The sequence below is a fragment of the Chroicocephalus ridibundus genome, chromosome 2 (genome assembly GCF_963924245.1).
Source record: "Chroicocephalus ridibundus chromosome 2, bChrRid1.1, whole genome shotgun sequence".
NCBI classification, from domain to species: Eukaryota; Metazoa; Chordata; class Aves; order Charadriiformes; family Laridae; genus Chroicocephalus; species Chroicocephalus ridibundus.
In genome coordinates, this window is record NC_086285.1 from 148,698,369 (window position 1) to 148,720,895 (window position 22,527).

The 22,527-nt window shown below is 41.0% G+C and overlaps 1 protein-coding gene across 8 annotated transcripts in view; it reads left to right on the plus strand.

Moving 5' to 3' along the window:
- OXR1 (oxidation resistance 1) overlaps window positions 1-22,527 on the plus strand; it is a 295,905-nt gene that overhangs the window by 27,049 nt on the left and 246,329 nt on the right. For all 8 annotated transcript variants that reach the window (XM_063327385.1, XM_063327389.1, XM_063327393.1 and 5 more), the window contains one exon: window positions 11,460-11,538. Coding sequence is in view for 3 of the 8 variants with exons in the window: in XM_063327389.1 (XP_063183459.1) it covers window positions 11,522-11,538 (17 nt within the window). In the remaining 5 variants the exon portion in view is untranslated. Of the gene's footprint in view, window positions 1-11,459; window positions 11,539-22,527 lie in introns of those variants that run through there.

Sequence of the window (22,527 nt, forward strand, 5' to 3'; positions counted from 1 at the left end):
TAAATAGATAGACATGCCAGCTGATTAGGGGAGATTTTCGGTAAGTGAACTGTCTAAGAAAAAGCATTTGTAATATGGTCAGGAAAATCTGCATTATCGCATCTCGGGATATATTCTTCAACCAGTTAATGACTAAGCATAAATACCCCTCACACTGTATTGAGTAAATAATTCTCTTTTTATTTTCTTCCTTTTGAATATCACAGACTAGATTAAGTGAAAGTGCTTGAGTGCCTATTTAATGAGAAATCGATATATTGAAATTACTATTTTACATCCTTCTGTACAGTTAAGTGACATCTTTAATTTTAGATATAAATAGTTATCACTGGAACTGTAGTTAAAATGAAAACCAGTATCAGTGTTAGTTTAAAAGTTGAAATGTGAAAACCAGAATCCATATATTTTAAAGATTCATCTACCAGTGCTGTGGTCTAGCATCTGTAATCAGGTACAAACAATTTGTAATGCCTCCTTTTAAGATGATAGCTAATAAACTTGTGTGCTTGACATATTCTGTTTTGTCTCTCCGAGTTGTACTTGCTCTACTCCCTTTTGAATTAGTCCAGATAACTACAGCCAAAGCTCATCTCCATTTCTTCATCCTCCAAAGGTTTCTGTCTTTGTTTTGGCTGACTAGAGCCTCAGGTCTGTATAATTCTGTTCCCTACCATTGATCACACTTAGCTGATGTTATTTTATTCTGAGGAGAGAGGGCTTTTATCTGATGAGAAATACAATGCTTATGAAATACTGAACTGAGCTTATAGTACCACTACATTTCATGATAGTGCAGAGGAGTACAGGAAAGAGTTCATCTGCTTTGGTCCCAGGAGTTGTTTTATCTCTGCATCTCTGTTTCTGTGGAATTACGATTTGTGCAGTCCTCCCTCTTGCTGCTGTAAATTATACAACTATGTTATGGTTTGTCTGCAGCATTAGCAAATGATATATAGAAATCTGATACACAGTTTCTTAAATGGCTTGTAATCAGACAGAAGTGAGACTGTTATATTGGGGTTTACGTGACAAGGTTTTGGTAGCAGGGGGGCTGCAGGGGTGGCTTCTGTGAGAGGACATCAGGACCTGCCCCCCTGTCTGACAGAGCTAGTTCCAGATGGCTCCAAGGTGAACCAGCCATTGGCCAAAGCTGAGTCCATCAGTGATGCTGGTGGCGCCTCTGTGATAACATATTTAAGAAAGGGTAAAAAAAGCTGTGTAGCAGCTGTGATAGAGAAGTGAGGGGACAAAAAAAAAAAAAAAAGAGAGAAACAATTCTGCAGACACCAAGATCAGTGAAGGAGGGAGAGGAGTTGTTCCAGGTGCCAGATCAGAGATTCCTTGCAGCCTGTGGAGAAGATCATAGGGAAGCAAGTTGTCTCCCTGCAGCCCATGGAGGACCACGGTGGAGCAGGTATTCACCAGCAGCCCGTGAAGGACCCCATGCGACAGCAGGTAGCTCTGTTACAATTAATTGGCAATAAGATTAAATTAATTTCCCCAAGTCAAGTCTGTTTTGCCTGTGCTGGTAATTGCTGAGTGATCTCCCCGTCCTTCTCTTTACCTGTCAGCTTTTCCATCTTATTTTCTCACCTTGTCCTGTTGAGAAGGGGGAGTAAGAGAGCAGCTGGGTGGGCAGCTGGCAGCCACACAGTTTTGATTTTATATTTACAATCTGAGAGATTACTTCTTTTCTGTGCAGATTAAAACCTGTCTTTAGAATGCCCATTAGCACTAATTTTACAGAGGGTACAAATATTTCTTAAAGATTTTAAACTTTAATGGTCATTGTCTTTGACTTTAAAGTCTGCTTATGAAACTACTATTCCAGAGTTCACAGATGCTCTCCTTGTGCCAATGCAGCCTGTGCTGTAAACTACGTAATTGAAATTTCTCAGTTATTAAATTTTTTCCTAAAGTAAATGCTGATTTTTAAAGATTTTTTTTTTTTTTAAAAAGGGACAGCAAACTGAGGGATAGGAGCTAAAAGCCAGGATGGGCCTGAAGAGAATAAGACCTCACTTGCTACTGAAAAAAATCTGTCATCAAGCTATGTCTGGAAGCAGCAGCCTGCCTGCTGCAAGTCCTGTTGGTTTCTTCAGCTTTGAGGAGCATTAAGTTCATGGTCTTTTATGTCTACTTGGGCTATTCTTGATGTTCCTGGAGAGAAGAGGGGTGGATAAATAGCACCAACTTCACATCTCATAGCAGCTGTAAATGAACCGTTGCATCTACCATTTGTGTCTCAGAAGATTTAGTTTTACCATTAATGTTCATTGACTTCAGGTGAGCTTTTGGAAAGGGTGTTTTTTAGCCTATTTTTTTAGCTTATTATTATTATTTTCAGTTGTTTTTAATTCTGGTGGGGTTTTGTGTTTTTTTTTCCAGACTTCAGCAGGCTTTGTAACCCTTTGTAAATAACGAAAAACAACAAAATCCTGATCAGTCCAGCGTACTCGCTGTGAGTCTGCTCTGTATGCATGCTGTTTTCTGTTCATAGGCACATCCACTACTTAATAATAAATAATTGATAGTCCAGCAATTGTGCTTAGAGAATGAGAAGCAGAGTCTCTTTTTTTTTTTTTTTCCACCTCAGATTTCCGAGGAACTTGGATTTTATGATTATCTAAAGGATGTAGAGGAATGTCTATTTATCCTGAAGTCATAGGAAAGGAAGTGGTGTGTGCTGCCATGAAGGTGAAGGAGGGCAAAATACCTAGGACAAATGGTTGTTTTTATCTGTCTTATTTAAAAATCAGTATGTTTCTTCAGCATGCTCACAGAGAGCATGCTAAGGAATTTTTTCTCTCCTGATACAGTAGCTAGGATTTGCCTTGAATTACCTATAGGCAAAGGTGGATGGTCTAAGAGGGAGTGAGTGGTAGAGCACACCTACATCACTGCATTGTATATACTATGGGCATTTAGTGGCAGAAGCTACACTTAGCGTAGGTGGTATTGTACAATGTAGGAAAGGAAGAGGAGCAAAAGAAAGTGAATGGAAATGAAGGATATCCTGAGGCCGTGGTGATAGTATTATTTTAAAGACTGAAAGATGGGTGTTTAAAAACAAAGGAGGAAAGAATTACCAGATGAGGTCACCTGAGCTGTGGCTGGGCTGAGGAGGCAAACTGGTAATTCTTTTTGTTGTTGTTGTCTTAAAACCATTTAGCTCCATTTTGGAAGAAGAAAAACATCTGTCATGGAAACTGTATGATTCAAATGAAAAGCATGCAGCAGTCATAATTTAATTAATTTGTAAAGAAAAAACTGTAAGTGTAAGAAGATTAAAATAACAGGATTACAAATGTAATCATAACAGACAATAGTATTAGATCTTTGGCAACTATGTGGTTGCTGTAGAAGACTGTTGACAAATGAAATAATCACCATAGTAAAATATATGAAGTTAATTTCTGTATTTCTAAAATACTTTCCCTTCAGATATCAGAAAAACATATTAATGAAAAAATACAGAATTAATACTTCGGAATGACCATAATGTTGGCTTCCCTCATGATTTACAGTAGGCAAAATGAATTATTTTTTAAACTCTTGATAGTGAACTGACCTTTGATCAACAACAGATGGCAGTCGGGTTTATTTCACTGTGTAAGAATTGCTGTTAAAGATTTCATTTACATTGCAGATAAATCAGTCTTTTACATCAGTAACTACATCTCGTTTTTCTCTGTTTGAATAGTACTTCATTTTATTGGCTCATTTATTTTTATTTGTCATTTAGTTGCTTAAGAAGCTGCCAAACTAAACCTTTAATTGTTTATTTGAATTTTAAGGTGTAGTTCCTTCAGGTGTTAAGGTAATTAGACAAAACAGAAAAAAAATCAAGCTAGACTATATAGACAATAAATGTGTTGCATGTTTCGTAAAGGTTTGAAGAAATTTTTTCTTTTCATTTGGAAATGGCTGGTTGTGCAGTATACTAAAAAGGCTGAAATAAGTGATATGAAGCAGTTTCACAGAGCTTAAGGCCAGAGTAATCAATCTCACTTTGTATCCACGGGCCATTACATTTCTTCTGTTTAACCCTGTATGACCCTAATGGTTTTGACTAGACATAACTCGTGTTTTTTGAAGCATAGCATTTGGGAAGATGTTGTGATCCTACCCAAGTATCCTATGTACTGCAGAGGGCTGCTTGCTGTAAAACCCTTTCTCACGTTGCTTTATGCCTTAGTTTTTTTACACTAACGTATAAAGTACTTGAAAATTCAGGTGACATTTTCTTGCTTTATATGTTTTGGATGTATCTGCATATCACCCAGCTCCTTTGTTCTAAGCAGTTCAGGCTGTTAGATTAGAATAGTCTATATAATTCCTCAAGTATGGAAGAGGGCAAACATCTACAGGAGAAAGCCAGTGTTTTCAAGGCAGAGGGCAGAAGAAAAGCCCGACATACCAAAAATGTTCTGCTGAGCATCTGTAGGTGATCTTATCCTTTTCTTCTGTGGGTTTTTTTTTTTCATCTTTTGATATCTCTAAGGGTGTCGGTGAATTTGTCATAATTTTTTTTCTAAGTGCCAGCACATCAGTAACTTTTAATAAACTGTGGTGTTTAGGTTTAATGCTATATTGTTAAGACATGCTAAATACCAAGACTACATGTTTTTAATCTGATGGCATTGGGTGGAATTACTCAAAAGGCCTCAAATGTATGAAAGTACAATTTAGCAAAATAAATGTAATGTGGTTTCGTGGGTGATTTAGCTGAGTACATGAAACTGTTTGGGTAGTATTGCAATCTTTTGGAGTAGTATTGCAGTCTTTTGGAGGGGCCCATCAACACACAGGACCTGCCTTTGGGGTACAAGTATAAAGAACTTAGAGCAGGTATTTGTTAAATATCTTATGCGTACTTCATGACATACTTGTGAAGTTTGAATAACATTTAAGAGCCTTAGATTATTTTACATTATTAGTAATGTTTGGTGGTGTGTTTTTTTGCCTTTTTTTTAAGTCTTTATGATTAGTGAAGTACAGCAGTAACTGGTTTTGGTAAATGGAGAAATTTTGTTTCCACTGAGGGATTGCTTTGTGGCAGGAATAGAATTAGGAATATTTCTAGTTAACTTCATGCTTTGCTTGTCTGCTGATTTGTTTCTCAGCAGTCTTTTTCCAGCAATAGCTTAAATTAACTGACTGCCAAGTCTTTCTTAGAATTTTCCTTTCCATTTTACTGCAACTTATATCAAAAGCCATCACATATTATCTGTAATGTGGCAGTATATCAAAGCTTTCCTGAAGTGCAAAAATTGTTTCATCCCCATTAGCTCTCATTGCCACTTCATCATACTGTAACTTAAGTAAGTGTGACCTATTCTGTGTAAATCCATGTTCATTTTTACTTGCCTAAGTACCGAACTAGAGTTTTCTCTCTTATTTCTTTTCTTTTTAAATTTTTCTTGTTCGCTTTTCTGCTTCTGCAAAAAAATTGTACGCTAGTGATGCAGTTTCTGTATTCCAATGTCCCCAGTGCTGTGCGTACTGGAGTCACTCTCCTTCCATTCTTTAGGTTATTTCTTTTGAACTAGTAAAATTCTATGTATAGTTCTTTTTATTTCAAAGGTAACAATTCTCAAAATCTTAGGATTTGGTGGCTGGTTTGCGACTTCCCACTGCCTGTGAAAGATACTTTGTTATGCTTTTACTTTCCAAGCCTTACTGTCTGGAGTAGTGTTTCATTTCTCAGGTCTTGCCACATCTGCTTGTACCAGCATTATATTTTAATTATCCCAACTTTGACCATTGTTTCACATCCCCTTCTATTTTTTTTCCTTCTTTATACATAGACTGATAGGATCACAGGATAACTCCAACTGGAGAGGACCCCAGAAAGGATCTAGCCCATTCTCCTGGTCAAAGCAAGGTCAGCTGTGAGATCAGTCCAGGTTGCTCAGGGCTTTATTCAGACGGGTTTTGAGAAGCTTGAAGGAGGGAGGCTGCACAGCCTCTGGGCAGTGTGGTCCACTGCTCAACTGTGCTCATGGTGAAAAGGGACACCATGCATCACTGGTGAAGAGCCTGGCTCTGTCTTCTTGATAACTTCCCCATTGGTACTGGAAGGAGCCATTATGTCCCCTGAAGCCACCCCTTCTCCAATCTGGAGCATCCTAGCACCTCCAGCCTTTCCTCACAGGGCAAGTGCTCCAGCCTGACCAGGCTGGGGACCCTGTGCTGAACTTGCTCCAGTTTATCTGTGTCCCTCTTGCATGGAGGGGAGGGTGCAGAACTGGATGCAGTGTTTCAGGAATCGTCTGATGACGTCTGAAGGTCCTTGTCAGCTCATCCCTCCAGCCTGTCCAAGTCTCCCTGGATGACAGTCCTGCCCTTAAGCATATCGACTGGTCTCCCCTAATTTGGTGCCATCTGCAAACTTGGTGACAATACAGTCTGTTGCCTCCTCCAGGTCAGTGTTAAAGATCTTCTTTTGTAATTCTGTATGAACATTTTATGCCATATTTATCACTATTTTACAATCGATTCTTAACAGAAAATAGTTTTATTCTTGATACTTGTACTCAGATTTGCATGGGTTTGAGCACTCAGTGTGAATCTCAGTAAATTATGCTTAAATATATGTGGTGTAAATGATTACTGAGGTTTTGTGCCAGTTTTACTGTATAAAATGGCATCTTTAAAACATCATTCTAGAAATCACTATTGCTACTAAGAAGTTTCTCATTTTGGAAGTTGTAGCCTTCAGAATTTATCTCCAAGCAGATAAATCGTATTTCTCATCTGCTCCAGTGCAAAGTGAGTCTGCGTACTTTGAACAGCCTTCCTTAGAGGTTTGATGTGGCTCTCTAGAAGAGAGCAAGGACAGTTCTCCCAGGGTGTTCTGCCCCTTTGCCCTGGGGATGGTACCTTCCACCAGAGAGGGGTGAGGTTCAGCTGAAAGGCAGGAGCTGACACCCTCATTAAGCCAGTGAAATGCTGTGGGAAACATTTCCATGTAAAAACTTTTGTGCAAGGGAAAAAACGTCCAAAGTCCAAATTAATGTTTTCCAAAAAAAAGAGATAGTTGTGCCTCAAGGAAAAGGAAGGTGATGCTGCCAGTGAAGTTTCTGCTGACATAGGTAGCAACATATCCAACACCTTGCTCTTCTGACTTCTGTACCAGTCATCTTCAAGGGGGGATGCTTCAGCAGTTTTATACCTATTGGTTTTCCTCGAATAGGTTGTCCTGTTTTCTGAGAAACCGCAGTACCTCAAGTCATCACTAACATTATTATTTAGATCCAAGAAGAGCCAGAAAGCATCAGAGCCCTTTAGTTAAAGTTCTTACAAACAAAAAGGCAGTCTTACCTACTAATGCAAGATGCTTAAAATATAATACACGCTTGTGAATGGTGCTTTTTAGTGGGAATAGATCATAGAGGATCATCATCAATGACGATCATCTAGATGATCAATAGATGATCATCAAATTATTGAATAAAATGGGTTTAAAATTTTCAGTGTCAAAGTTCCACGGATGCTCCTGGGATCGTAAGTGACTGTGTAATTTTCAAATATGGGACCTGGACTTGCAGGTCACAACCTGAATACTTCTGAAAATTAAATTAAGGAGCCTGAACCTTGCTACTTTTAAGAAAAAAGGAACCCCTGACTCAGATCTTTATAGTGCATTTACAGATTTAGGCTCCACATTGTATAATCGGTTATCTAAATGGCTTGAGATACTTAATGTGTGCACTAGGGCAGAGGCTGAGTTGCACTCCTTAATCTCATCCATGTTCTGATGAGCTGCCTATCTGACAGTGTAGGCATAGCTTAGGCTCCCAGTTAGCCTGACAATCACAAATAGGGAACTGGAGTGTGATTTCCTGAGACATGCAGGGAATATGCATGCCCCATATCCATTGATTTTCAATTGGAGTGGACACTTGGCTAACTTAGAGGCTTTAGAAATTCCTAATACAGACAGATAACTTGAAGCATGCATTTGTTATGCTCTCAATGTAAAGAGACTAATGTTAGTGAGTGGCAGTGGGAATAATTGCATGGGAAGGAAAATGTACTTGAGGCTGATGATATTTGTGCTGCTTGCCCAGCTGCAAGGCTGTGATTCTGGAACAGGAGGGCATGGAAAGGAAGAGGGAGGTTCCCTTCGACTCTTCTTTGCAGCTGCACAAGTGAAGGAGCCACACCAATTAAAAACAAAACAAAAAACCCCTACACAAAACAAAAAATGAAATGCCTTAAGAGCAACTAGCGAATTGAGACAAAAATGTCACTGCCCAAACCCATGATGAAATATGGTGCTATGAAAATAGCATTTCCTTGCCTGGAGGTAACAAGGCATTTTACCTGCTGTCATTTTATCTGGTGTGACATGGAGATGAGAAGTCCCCTTGAGCATCTTACAAATTTAGGAGGGAGTTTGTAGACAAAAATCCTCCTGTCAGCCAAGATCATGTAATCACAGCTTCTTCCTGATGAACAAAACAGTTGTATTTAGATTGCACATTTACATTTAAATATCAACTAAACTTGGATAGATTTTTTTTTTTATTTTGTAAGCTGTGTCTTTTTGTTTTGAAATGAACATTCGGGAGTAGGGCAGAAAGGTTTCAGCAGCATCAAAATTCTATGCTGTGAGGGCAGTGGGTGTGTGTGCGATGGCATTGGCAAGGGAAGTGAACTGAGGTCCTGAGCCATTGGAGGCTCGTGGGAAGGGACCTGGTGGAGGAAGCCAGGAGCTGGAGGGGCTGGCACCTGCCTGTGCTTTCCAGTTGCTATTTAGCTGCTCCTCAGGCAGTGGAGGACCAGAGCGCTGCCTGCGCTGCTCTTCATGGTTGCTCTTCCCAGTTTGCGCAGCAGTTTGAGTCTCTGCTTCCAGTTGTGCTGGGAGCTGCTCATGGCACCTTTGTATCAGGCTGCTGCTGGGAATGGCCGCCTCCTGCTTTGGCAGGGCCCAGCTCACGGGGAGCAGCAGCAACACCCTTGTCACGGCCATTAGCACAGCAGGGACACAAAGCATCTCTGCTTAAACTTGGCTGGAGTGGCTTGGAGGGTGTGCAGTGATGGTCTCAACATCGCATAGGGCATGTTCCCTGGCACCAACTGGTGCTAATGCCCTTGCCTTGTTGGGGGCCTTGACCCAGATGGCACACTGAGGGAGGCTACTGCTGGCTTGCTGTGGGGCTGCAGAGCACCTGGGACCTCCCCTGGGCACTGACACACCGAGCGAGGTGCTGACTTGCATGAGGAACGAGCTGCAGAAGTGACGAACAGACCATGCACCACCAGAGAAGTGAGGAGGAGATGGCTGATAAGAACCTGAGCCACAAAAAATGAGGAAGGAGGGACAGATGCAGATCATGGGTGATCAAGTTGTGGAGGGTGGCTCTCAACAGAGAAGGAGGGAAAGCTAATGACTTTGGGCATTAGGTTCCTGTTCCACCTTACCAAATGCACATAGCATGGCAACAAACAGGAGAAATTCGGAGATCATGCACAGTTGCAGCACTGTGACCATATTGAGATTACAGGTAGATGGTGGGATAGCCCTCATGACTGCAGTGCTGTAGTGGATGGGTAGAGGCTTTTCAGAGACTAGTGATGAGATCAGGTGGGCAAGCCAGAAGGAGGAGTTCTGTGTAAAGGCCTGAACGCTGACTGGGCTCAAGCACAGAAAGGAAGGCCACAGATGGTGGAAGCAGTGGCAGGCTACTTGGGGGCGAATGCGGGAACATGTAGGAATACAGTCAGGAAACCCAAAGCTCAGCTGGAATCGAAACTCGCCAAGGAGGCGAAGGGCAACAGGAAGGATTTCTGTAACTACATTGGCAGCAAAAGGGAAAGCAAGGGGAACATGGCCCTATTACTCAGTGCGGCCGTGTGGAAAAAAGGCTTTTTTGACTTGGATTTTGCTGGAGAGACTTGTCCTCAGGCCTCCCAGATGCCTGAGCCTCCTATCAGAGTGAAGCAGTACCTGCAGCAGAGGAAGACGGTGTTAGGGATCACTTAGCCCACTTGGATGTACACAAGTCCATAGGACCAGATGTGATACACTCAAGGGTGTTGAAGGAGCTCACTGATGTCGTTGTGAGGCTGCTCTCTCATCTTTGAAAAGTCACGGCAACTGGGGGAGGTTCTTGATGACTGAAAAAGAGCAAATGTCACACTCAGCCAGTAACTAGTGAGGTCCCTCTGGGTTCAATACTGGGACCAACACTCCTTAGTATCTTCACTAATGACATCAACGATGGGATGGAGTGCAGTCTCAGCAAGCTTGTGGATGACATCGAATTGCAGGCAGCAGTCAGTGTGCTGGAGGGCAGTGCTGCTATTCAGGGGGACCTGGGCAAGCTGAAGGCCTGAAGGAACGGCCTGACAGGAACCTCACAAAGTTCAGCAAAAGCAAATGCAAGGTCTTGCCCGTGGGATGGAATAACCCTGTGTAAAAAGATGGGCTGGGGACCAACTGCCTGGGAAGCCGTGCTGCAGAAAGGGATCTGAGGCGCCTAGTGAACAACAATTTGAGTGTGAGCCAGCAGTGTGCCCTTACAGCAAAGAAAGTCACCTGCACGGTGACTGGTGCTGGATCAACTCAGCCTTAAGAAGAGATGACCAAGAGGAGACCTTAGTGCTGTCAATGAGTATCTGAGTGGAGGATATAGAGGAGATGGAGACAGACTTTTCTCGAAGGCATACAGTGATATGATAAGAGGCAGTGGACACAAGTTGTAACATGGAAAATTCTGATCAGGCATTAGGAAAAATGTTTTTACCATGATGGTGGTGAAATACTGGAACTGGTTCCCCAGAGAGGTCGTGGAGGTGTTCAGCACTCAGCTGGACATACCCCTGAGCAAGCTGATCTAATTACACTTGCTTTGAGGTGAGGGTTAGACTAGGCAGTTCCTCCTCACCTAATTATTCTATTATTCTCTAATATTTTCGTATTTTTATTTTCTATACAAGGGTAGGTCCATATTTAGTAGGCCCACTTGAGGAAATTTTTTTTTTTCTGGAAAAATTACTAATTTACTAATTCAATAAATGTAGCACCAAAATGCAATTAAGATGTAAATTTATATAGCTGTGTTCAGACTGGCAATTCAGGAAGATCTTGTTTAGTTGCTTTGAGGCACCTGAATTTCACTTAAGCACATGACTTCCCCTTTCAGAGGCAAGGGCTTTTAGATGTTGTACTACCACATAACGTTATACGTAATTCTTTTGTTGAGCAGCTGCTCTAAGAACCTCAGGTTTAAGCCCTACCAGTCGAATTTAGTCTTCGGTTTTTTAACTTTTATCTTTTGTTTATTAACCTTTACATTGTTTTGCTAACCTTTGTATTTCTATAAAATTGCCAGGTATTCTCTGACATTGCACTGGAAGATGTTTACTGATGTACTTATTGTTCAGGATATTAAAATCAAGGTCTTGAGTTGCTTGATCTAAAAATCTATCTCTCTCTTCTCATCCAGGTCAACAGAAACAGCCCGTGCAGAGCAGTGCATTCATAGATGTGAAACAAGCCCGCACCATCATGTTTGGCACTAAGAGGTCAGTTTTCACCTTTGTTGTTCCACTTTTCATCTCCAAAAAAAAGTATGGCTGTTGTAACTCTAATCTGAAAATTTTACATTTTCTACATATATTGTTATACAAAATACATCAGCTAGATATATTCTTCTTTCTATTATATTGATTAGTTTTTCTTTGCTGTACAGCTCTGGCCTACTTTAATTGGCAGGTATATGGCATACAGGTCATGTAGCACAAAGGCAAATAGTATCCCCAAGGCAGTATGGGTAACAGCAAGACTGCCAAAGAAGCAAGACTGCCAGAGACGACCCTGTAGTAGTGCTGGAGGGCATCCCTCCTGCTTTCTGGGTACAGAAAATAACAGCAGGACAACAAAGCACCAGTGTAAGATAGGTTCTTTTCTGCCATTTTAGAATCATAGAATCATAGAATCTGTTAGGTTGGGAGGGACCTTTAAAGGTCATCTAGTCCAACCCCCCTGCAGTAAGCAGGGACTTCTTCAACTAGATCAGGTTCATGCCTCATCAAACCTGGCCTTGAATGTCTCCAAGGATGGCGCCTCCACCACCTCTCTGGGCAACCTGTTCCAGTGTTTCACCAACACTGGAGTCCATACTGAATATAAGGTCCAGTTTTAGGGAGTCCATACTGAATATTAGGTAACCTCCGTTTCTTATTCTGCGTGATTCAATGTCATACCCCATATGTCTCAAAAATCAACATTTTTGAACCCATGCACTCTGCTTCCTGTACTCTTTACATGCTCCTCTGAAGCATCAGGTGGTGTGATTCTTCTCCTGTATCCATCAGCAGACAGCACGGCCTTGCTTCCCCCGCAGTTCCTGCAGCCGCACGAGCCGTTGCAGCACCCGAGGCACCTTGCCAGGTGCTTGCATCTTGCTTGCCAGAAGCACCAGCTTCTGCACTGATGGGTCTTCGCAGGAGACTGTGATTTCTCCATGGAACAAACATACTATACACCATCGCTCCCCTGTGTGAACTCCCTGGCTTTTTTGCTTGTTGGTAGGCTTTTAGGTTTTTAGTATGAGTTAGTCAAGGACTTCAGCACTTGTGCCCCAGTTGCATGGCAGCCTAGTTTGCCCCCATGCAGTGGCAGAGCACCTGGAGAAGTAGCTCACCTCTTCCGAATTGTTGGGAAGAGGGAAGGCTAGCTTGCCCTTAAGAAGTAGCACATATGAAGCAGCATCTTGCATGCCTGCAGGAGTCAGGGGTGGCAAATAACAAGAAAAAGCAGTTTGGTTTTCTAAAGCATCAGCTCCTGCACGAGTTGTGCAAGGCTTCAGCGTGGGCTGCAGCCTCTGAGTCAGGGATGCTACCAGGGGCTGCCCGCTCCCTTGTGCTCCTGCAAGTGTGAGCACTGCTGCCTCACACGGCAGCAAATTCAACGGGATATTCTGTGTCTGTCTGAAGTGGTACTTGCATCAGATTCCGGAGTCTGTTACCTTGTATACGAGATGCAAATGCAGTATATTTTTAGGGTAACTCTTCAGGAAGAGGAACCTTTGGTCTTATTTGTAGGTAAGTACAGAATCTGTTGTTTTGTCAGTATGATGATTATTGTTGCTGAAGGTACACTAACAGAATTGCAAACTTCCTGTTTGAGGATTTCTGCTTTTGATTGATTGTCTTTGCAGAATGCTAACACTCAGGTTAAACAAAGACATTCTGCTAAGTGAAATAAATTATATTACATTATATTCAGGTGGGTTAGTTAATTTTGCCACTGTTTAATATTACCCCATATGATCTCCTTCTGGGCTGATCTAAACATTTTTTCCCTCTCAGGATAGTCTCTTTATCTTTTCTTAGCATTATAAAGCAATGGCAAAATGAAGAATTGTGTTTGGTAGCCTTGAAATTTCATTCTTTATCTTTTTTTTTTCTCCCAGGTTGAATCTTAATTACTATGCAAATGAAAATTCCTCATAAGGAATATTACAGACAATATGAAATTCTCTTTCATGTTTGCAAACAAGAGGTTTTATGAAAAAAAGGCACATCTGGGGAACAGAAGTTCTTTGCCTCTCCACTGTACTGTGTTCTGCTATTTCTCACTTTATGCAAACTGTTTTGAACCACTCACAATAAATAAAGGATTTCTTGCTCTGGGAGGGAAACGGGCAGAGTGGACTTGCAAGTTAGTAGCCTCCTATGTGTAAACTGGGAAATTATATCAAGTATTCTTGAGATTGGTACCATATTTTAGTTAGGCAGTGATTGAGTACTTGTCAGGTATTTTGTTCTCCCAATTGCAGTGCAATTTGAATTTAATTTTCATAGAGGACTCTTAATTGTGAAGAAGAAAATCTTGAGCTTTTAGTAAAGGTTATAAACTCCTACATATAGACTACCTAAAACTATTGAGAGTTTTTGAAAATCTTGGTTTGATACATTCATTCTCTTCCTGAAAAAGAAATACTGTATTTACTTGGAAATATCATGAGGAACAAAGCTATTTTTCTATAGGAAAGGATGATTTAAGATTTATTTTCTTGTAAAATTAGTTTTTAATTAGTTTAATAATACATTGCTAATTATAATCTCCACAAAAAGTTTAACAAAATTACAAAACTGACTCAAAAACTGAATTATCTCCTGTCACCAGATCTTTGGAAGTTATCAGGTATAAAGTATCTCAGCTCCTTTTTTTATTTATACCTTTCTCTTCATTTCTCTTAATTTTGCATACAAAGTTTATTTTTTGTGAATAATCCCTGTTGAACACACTGAATAATGAAGTTGATAAAAGTGAATGTCCTATCAGAACAGCTTTGACAAAATTCGTATGTGAGGAAGGTACTTCTCAGGTGCTTTATAAGAAGCTGTTTTGTTAATTTGAACAGACAGCGCTAACAAAGAGGTGAATTCCTCTTGATTTCAATTTAATTTGAGAGCTGATCCCATGCTTTTAAATACTGAACTATTGTGGTTTCTCTGTGTTGTCTTGTATTCTGCTCTCATCTTTTTTCTGTTGTGTTAATTTTTCTCCATTTAATTCAATCTACAGTAGACACCAGCATTGAAATAGCAGAGATCAGTACGTACACCAGTGAGTTTCTGATATGTTGTGTTATTCATGTTGTGTACAGTCTTGCAAGAGCAATTGCTGATTTTCCTCCTGTGGAAGGTGAAAGTATGTAAATGGCTTTAGAGAAGGAATTCTTATTTTGTGGGAACCAATTTTATGTGTGGAAGTTTGTCTGCAAAGATAGGCCCCAAATTAGCACATCCTTGGGATTTGCAGTAAACTCTGTCTGACTGTCTGCCTGCCACTGGCATCTTGATGTTCAGGGGTACTCTAACCTGTTGTTATATACGTTCTTCAGTTTGGAAACCTGATGTTGTATAACTCATTTAGACTATGTCCAGGCAACTGGAGAGTATTTCTCCTGGATGGCATGCTCAGTTCTATTTTCCTTCTCTAGCCTAGATTGGAGCAGTTCAAAAGGTGGCCTAAGTGACAAATCTAACCCCTAGTGCCCAGCCATTTGGTCCCTAAACGAGTTTAGCAGACTGAAGGAAGCAATTGTGAGAAGTGGGAGGTAAGAAGTATGAGGACATTTGCTGAAGCGTTTATGCGATATGGCTCCATTGCTGGAGCTGCATCCGTTTGTCCCTTGTACATGGCGTGTGTTTGAATTGGGTTTGTGGAGGATACCACTGTGGTCCTGTGAAGTGCACAAACTGCCAGAAGTATTTCTGGCTAATTAGAAGTTAACTGTCACATCCAAGTCTGAGTTGTCTCCTGCCACAAGTATGCGGTGTCTCCTTCCCCCTCCATTGGTTTGAACCTCAAGAAGGTCCATAGAGAAGGCAGCAGCTAGAGCTTGTGTGATCTACTGCCAGTGCTTAGGCTGTGGAGGGCTAGTGTTACTAGGTTTAATTCAGACTATTTTGACGGCTAGTTTGGTGCTTTCTGATGGATGGCGAGGTTGCGTGAATGGCAGTGCTGACAGCCTTGGTCAGTGGTCCAAGAGTTTCATAATACAGCAGTTGTTTGTGGCGGAAAATAATTTTCTTTCCAAATCATATTCCAATCAGCCATCTTGGAAAGTTATAGTAAATTTTCTAAGGCCAGGTCTGTCAGCAGCAAAGAGTCCTGTGACAAGCAGAAAAACGAACCTTTCTTCCAGTGTCTACTTACATTGGCATGTTTATAATTTTAGATGATAGCTGAGCTGTGCAAGTAATGTGACTGCTATAGAAGGAGGATGAAGAGATTTGGAAAGACCCATCAGCTTTTTAGTCACTGGCGGTTACTGACTTCCTGTTCTTATATCTGGTTTTGATTAGAAAGTTCAGGAAATAGTGTTTATTTATAAGCTCCTGATACGAACAGACTGTAGTGTTTTCAAGATAATGTAAGCCTAGTTTCGTCTTTCCCCTGAGCTACAGAAAGGCTATGTTTACACATGGTTTCTAAATTTTATGGTTTTTATTGGCATTAGTCTTGGACTGTTCCTGTGTGTGTTCTGATACCTCTGCCAGGTTCTAAAGCGTGGCCAGTGGATGGCCACAAAATTCTGTCCATTACTAAACACTAAGACTGTGTGTCAAAGTTCTTCTATTTGGGTTTTGTAAGTCTACAAAAATAATTATCTGGTTTGACCAAAATTCACATGGTGCTCACTATCCTCTTTCTTTTGCTTTTTAGTTGGAAATGATACTACTCGAATTAAGCTATACACGCTTTTGTCTCTTCTGCTCTGTTATGGAATTAACTTTCTTACTGCTCATCTTTGTTATGGTAGTGAACTGCAAAATAGCATTTATTGACATGGACTCTTTTTAAGTTTACTGCCCTTTCCTAAATACAAGCTTCCATTGTCTTGCACTGTTTTATTGCTTCAGGGCCTGGAGGCTGAATAATGCAAAATGAAAAGGCAGCTCTGGGACTCGGTTTCTAATTCAGCTGGAACAGACACAGTATACAGATGCATATAGGGCAACAGAACGTGTAACTTTCTATACTGACTGTCTCTTGGTTTCCGAGGGTTTTTTTCCCCTTTTACACACCTGAGCAATTTTTCCAGCCCATGCTATGCTTAATGAGAGCTCAGAGCTATTAATAGGTCACATAACTCTTCAGATGGGGTAACTCCAGCCTTCGGTGCATACGTGGTCTCTCTGTTGCAGAATTCATCCTTCCAGCGTGGAGTGTGGCTCTCTTCTGATAACCCACAGCTTCTCTCAGCAGCATTTGTTCTAGGTGTGGGTAAGCAAGAAGGAGAGGAAGTGGACCTGAGCGTGTTGATGGAGTTACGAATGATTGCTTGCTCACATCAGATAGCAGCAGGGAAGATTTTTCTTCTTCACCTCAAACGGTCACATTACTCCACTGACAGTTGATCCAGGATGTAAGGGGCCAAGTTCTCTGTATTTCTTGGTAGCTTTATGTGTTTGTAGCTCCAGAAACTAACTGTACAGCAGAACTTCAGCTTCCCTGTAGCCTGGCAATTTATCTTTGTCAGGTGTTTCCCCTGTCAAGTCTTCCATCTGCTTAGTTTTCCTCTTTTCATTGGATTTGGTATTTGCCATGCAGTACTTTCTCTGATCGCTTTGCGCCCAGTTTCCTGTTATCTGTCTCTACCTTGTCTTAGCATCTGATGTCACCTTCTGCCTCTTGCACTCAGTTCACCCACTTGGATTCAATTCACCAAAATGCTTAATGATCTCCTTGTGACAAAGTCCATCCAGGACTTTGCACTTGGGTCTCTGCAATGTGGTAGCTGCCTTAAACATACACTTCTTGGAACCTTATCCTCTGTTAGCTTCCTTGAGTATCACTGCTCTGAATATTACTCTTCCTGCTGGGGGGAAGAGGGTTTTGATCTTTTTTACTTCCTCTGGTAATGATGAAACTAACCCCCAAAGTAGCAATGCTTAACTAATGAAGTAGTAACGTAACAAAAATTTGATTTGCTGTGGATCTGCAAGAAAAGTTCTGAAGAGTTTACGGGTTCTGGGATAGGTTCACCTCAGCCGACAACCAAGCACCTGCACAGCCGCTCACTCAGTTCACTGTCCCATGGGATGGGGAGAAAAGAGAAGGAAGGTTAGAAGATTCATGGATCAAGATAAAGACAGAATAATAGGTGAAGCAAAAGTGCACAAACAAAGGAAAATAAGGAATTCATTCACTGCTTCGCATTGGCAGGCAGATGTTTAACCACTTTCTGGAAAGCAGGGCCAACACACGTGATGGTTGCTTTAGAAAGCAAATGCCATAACCATGAATGTCCCCCCTTCCTTCTCCTTCCCTTCAGCTTTTATTGCTGAGCACAACATCGTGTGGGTGTGGAATATCGCTTTGGTCATTTCTGATCAGCTGTCCCGGCTGTGTGTCCTCCCAGCTTCTTGCCCACCCTCCAGCCTTCCTTGGGGGAGATGACACAAGGCAGGGGGACAGAGTGGGAAACAGAGAAGGACTTGACACTGTGTAAGCAATAGCCAAAACATTGATTTGTTAACAACACTGTTTCTAATCACAAATCCAGAACACAGCACCATACGGGCTGCTATGAAGAAAATTAACTCCATCCCAGCCAGATGCAGTGCAATGTATAAAGCCCGGTCAGTGTTCATATAGTGGAGCTTAAGCTCCAATAAAATGGTTGCATATATAACAAAATATAGAAAATATTTTTAGTTTACCAGTCCATCTAATAAAAATTTGGCTACCTATACATACAAATAAAATTACAAAAATCTTAAGCTATGGTGAACAGCGTTTCAAAATTTGCTTCAAGCAACTGCATCCTTAATTATAAAATGTGAATTAATATTTGGATATAATATGTGTTTTTACAAATGAAAATATAAAATAAATGTAAGTCTGTTTATATTAAGTGGTTAATGTTTTCTCAGTTATATTTTTACAGAAGTCTATTTTGCAATCAGGCTCTGCTCCGCCTCTTGTAGAGCTTTTCAAAGGCATTTGCATGAGCTAACCAGCCAACCTGGCAAGTATCTTTTTTGTTAGAGAAAGTCATCTCCATTCCTACACCAACTTCATGCTGTAGCTCTAATACTCAAAATTAGTTAATTCTCCTGTTGTGCTTCTTTGCTATATCTTGGAATTTTTGTAAGAACGTCTGATTATTGCCTGCAGATTCTTTAATTATAGGATTACACTTGCACTTCAGTTATAGCCTTTAATACCATAAGTTCCTTCTTCAAAAGTGGCTGGTACTTGAAACTACAAAGAGGACCCAACATCTCAGTGACTAGATTTTTTTGTTTGTTTTTCTTTGCGTTGGAGTGCCAGCGTGTTCGTTTACGTCTCCAGTTGATCTCAAGCAATTAATGTGTGAGCAAAACTGCAGCCACCTTTCTTGTCGTGTTTCCAGTTCCCTTATGCTTTAAGAGATAAAGGAGACAAAGAGTTTCTGAGCAAGATCTTTAAGGTATGTCGTGTATGTGGCTGGGCTCTTCAGTGTGCAGGGTTTTGTTCCCCATTGCACCTGGTTCAAGCTCATGCTGAAGGGCAAAACCCTGGCATTTCTGAAGTCAGTGAAATTCTTTTGCTCTTATTTTAGAAGTCAGGATTTCACCTGAATTTTTTAATGATACTCTTTATCAAGGATATGCAGGATGAGGAAATTGTTCGTTGGTTTTCCTTTTCAAGAAATGCATTTGGAAGAAAAATATGCCAAGGTATAAACTGAAGGTCTGTCTTGCCGAGTGATGAAGTCAGTTGAAGGTACTGATGCCTCAGTTCAGTCATTTCTGCCTGCACAGGAAAGCATGAAGATATTTCCCAGACCAGGATGAACTTTTCCTCATGCTCAGGTTTCGTGCTGAGCTTGGGCCTCGGTGCCCTGCAGATATCTCCGGTTGTTGGTACGTTTCCAGTCTTAGCAGAACTGCTCCTGTTGGATTCTGTCTGTAAAAATAACTTCGTAAGATTTCTCTCATTTTTAGGAAATGAAGTCTGTAGATTAGGGAATTATCAGTGCCGCCACACATGAAACCTTGTCTCAATTTAAAACCACTCTAGTTTAATTTCAACTTAAAAGTGAAGGGCACGCATATGACAATCAGCACCTCATGGAGTTAAGTGGCATCTAGATTCTGCTGCATCTTTCACATGTAAGAATAGCTACACTGGTGGTCAGAAACACATTTTCTCTCGGGAGTTGCTTGCCAGATACCTCTCTAAAACCTTCCGAAGCAGAACTGGTACCACATAATGAGAGCTGTTGTTGTGTCCTACAGACTTTTTCAAATGCTTCTGGCAATTACATGATTTCTCAGATGTCTCCCTTTCTTTGGATGCTTTTTTAAATTCCTGCCCACAATCATAACACTGTATCAGAGCAGGCAGCTTTTCATCCTGTCTTTGCAAGCTTTTCTCTTGTCTTTATTTCTTAACAAAAATCCCAATATCCTGATAAAAAACAAACCTTGTTTCACAATGTGAGATGTCTGCGTCCTGCTTGTGTGTATAAAGCCCCCGGGTTAGATTTTCAACGTGGCTGAATAGTAGATATCTGCACAATGTTGTCTGCTAATGGGATTTCTTCATGCTGTTCCCTGACACCTTTTTAAACACACATACTGCTGATTTGTTTTCTTATGGTGTTACAGAAGACACTTAGTAAAGTGTGTTCTGATTCTGCATTTGGCAACATGAACCAGTCCGAGGGAACGGGACCAACTAAACATCTGCGTCTGTGCTGTATTGCTGCAGATAGTAGTGGTCATAGGTTGTTGCCTTCGTATTTATGTGGTCATAAATTGCCTGTTTTGCTGACAATTTAAAGTAAATGAATGAAAGCATCAGCACTGCTGGCTTTCTGGCAGGAAGCCTAAGAGCAACTTGGTATGCCTTGTGTGTCTAGCTAATGCCACTTCGATGGAAAGTTTTAATTAAGTGCATGTCTCTGCGTGCAGAGAAGAAATCAAAGGCACTTGGGAAAGTGTATCTGCTCCAGACTCATTGAGGAATAATTTGTTGAGAGCACTAAATGATTTTCAATTAATTGGAAAATATTGTCTTAAACATTGCTGGAAAGTACAAGAAAATCAGTCTGAAGGGAAGACTATAAAATTAGTCTGTAGATCCAATCCATTTGGTTCATACTTGGAAGATGTCACGGTAGCACAAGTCAGAGGTGTAGAGATTGTGAAACTAATCTGATATTCTGGATTTCTTTAAGCTCCCTAATTGTAATTATCAGAACTACACTGGATGGTGGTTTCCTTACAGCCAGTATTTTTGATTTGTCATTTCTGTAACAGTTTCTAAACTTATAAACATCCAAAAATTCATTGTTAATACAGGTATAATTTTTATAGCAAATCTTTTATAAGTAGGAAGCCATATTAAAATTCTAGCTGTTGAAATTGAACTTACTACATGGCAGTTTTAGCTCTGTTTCCTGATTCATAGAATCACAGAATCATAGGGTTGGAAGGGACCTCTGGAGATCATCTAGTCTAACCCCCCTGCCAGAGCAGGATCACCCAGAGCAGGCTGCACAGGAACGCGTCCAGGCGGGCTTTGAACGTCTCCAGAGTTGGAGACACCACCACCTCTCTGGGCAGCCTGTTCCAGTGCTCTGCCACCCTCAAAGTAAAAAAGTTCCTCCTCATGTTTAGGTGGAACTTCCTACGTTCAAGTTTGTGCCTGTTACCTCTTGTCCTGTCGCTGGGCACCACTGAAAAGAGCCTGGCCCCATCCTCCTGACACCCACCCTTTAAGTATTTATAAGCATTGATAAGATCTCCCCTCAGTCGTCTTTTTTCCAGACTGAAGAGACCCAAATCCCTCAGTCTTTCTTCATAAGAGAGGTGTTCCAATGCCCTAATGATCTTGGTAGCCCTTTGCCGTACCCTCTCCAGCAGTTCCCTGTCCTTCTTGAGCCGGGGAGCCCAGAACTGGACACAGTACTCCAGGTGCAGCCTCACCAAGGCAGAGTAGAGGGGGAGGATGACCTCCCTCGACCTGCTGGCCACACTCTGCTTGATGCACCCCAGGATGCCATTGGCCTTTTTGGCCACAAGGGCACATTGCTGGCTCATGCCAGCATAGTTACAGGATTCTCATAGTTACAGGAAGAAAATTCACTCGGTTGTCTTCAGACTGTCTAGAGGGATGGCTCTTTATGAAAAGAGCAGTTCTGAAGAGCAGGGATAATTTATTTACCACTAGATATGACGCATGGTTTATTTTGGATAATGTTTGGTGTATGATTCATTGTTCTATCTGCATTATAGAAAAGCCAGAAGGGCCAAGCCAGGTTTGTACAGGGCTTGTTACGTCATACTGTATTCACCTTAATCCTTGTAATCTTTTTCTGGCCTGAATACAGTGTGACTTCCACTCTTTTATCCATCTTTAAACCAAGGTAGAAAACCTGCATTATTATTCCCTTAACTTCTGTTCCAGAAGAAATGCAGCTTTCTGAAGAGCCAATCCAAAACTGTGCAACAAACTCCATGAGGGGCTGGGGACGACCATGCAGTCTTAGCTTTTCTCTCTACTTGATCTTCCATCTTTAATATAACTCTAAGATTCTCTTTGTGTCTTAAATAACCATAGTGAAAGAATACCACCAGTGGCTTAAGTTTTATCATGGTGAACTCTTTTGTTCGTCTGTATAAGGAGGGATTGGTCAGTGCCTTCTATTCATCTTATTTTAAATCCATGTTCTCCTGTGAACCGTATTGTCAGATGAAACCTTCCCTCATCCCCAAAGCCCCATTTTTTTTGTTTGTTTCTTAACATGGACAAGATTATTTTCTGAGCACAGAATTCTAGGTCTGATTTCCTAATATCTTTCTCTATTCATGCTGATGTTTATGAAAAAGTGAATCTGAAGACTGGAATAGATCAGGCTATTTTCTTAGTAGGAATTATCAGATGCCATTTCAGATGTATATAGCAGATGGGGAGTCTCATGGGAAGGGGAGAAATAAATGCAACAGATGCGTCATAAGAGCAAAAAAGCTATTTATGAGAATAGCTCCAAGAATGGAAGA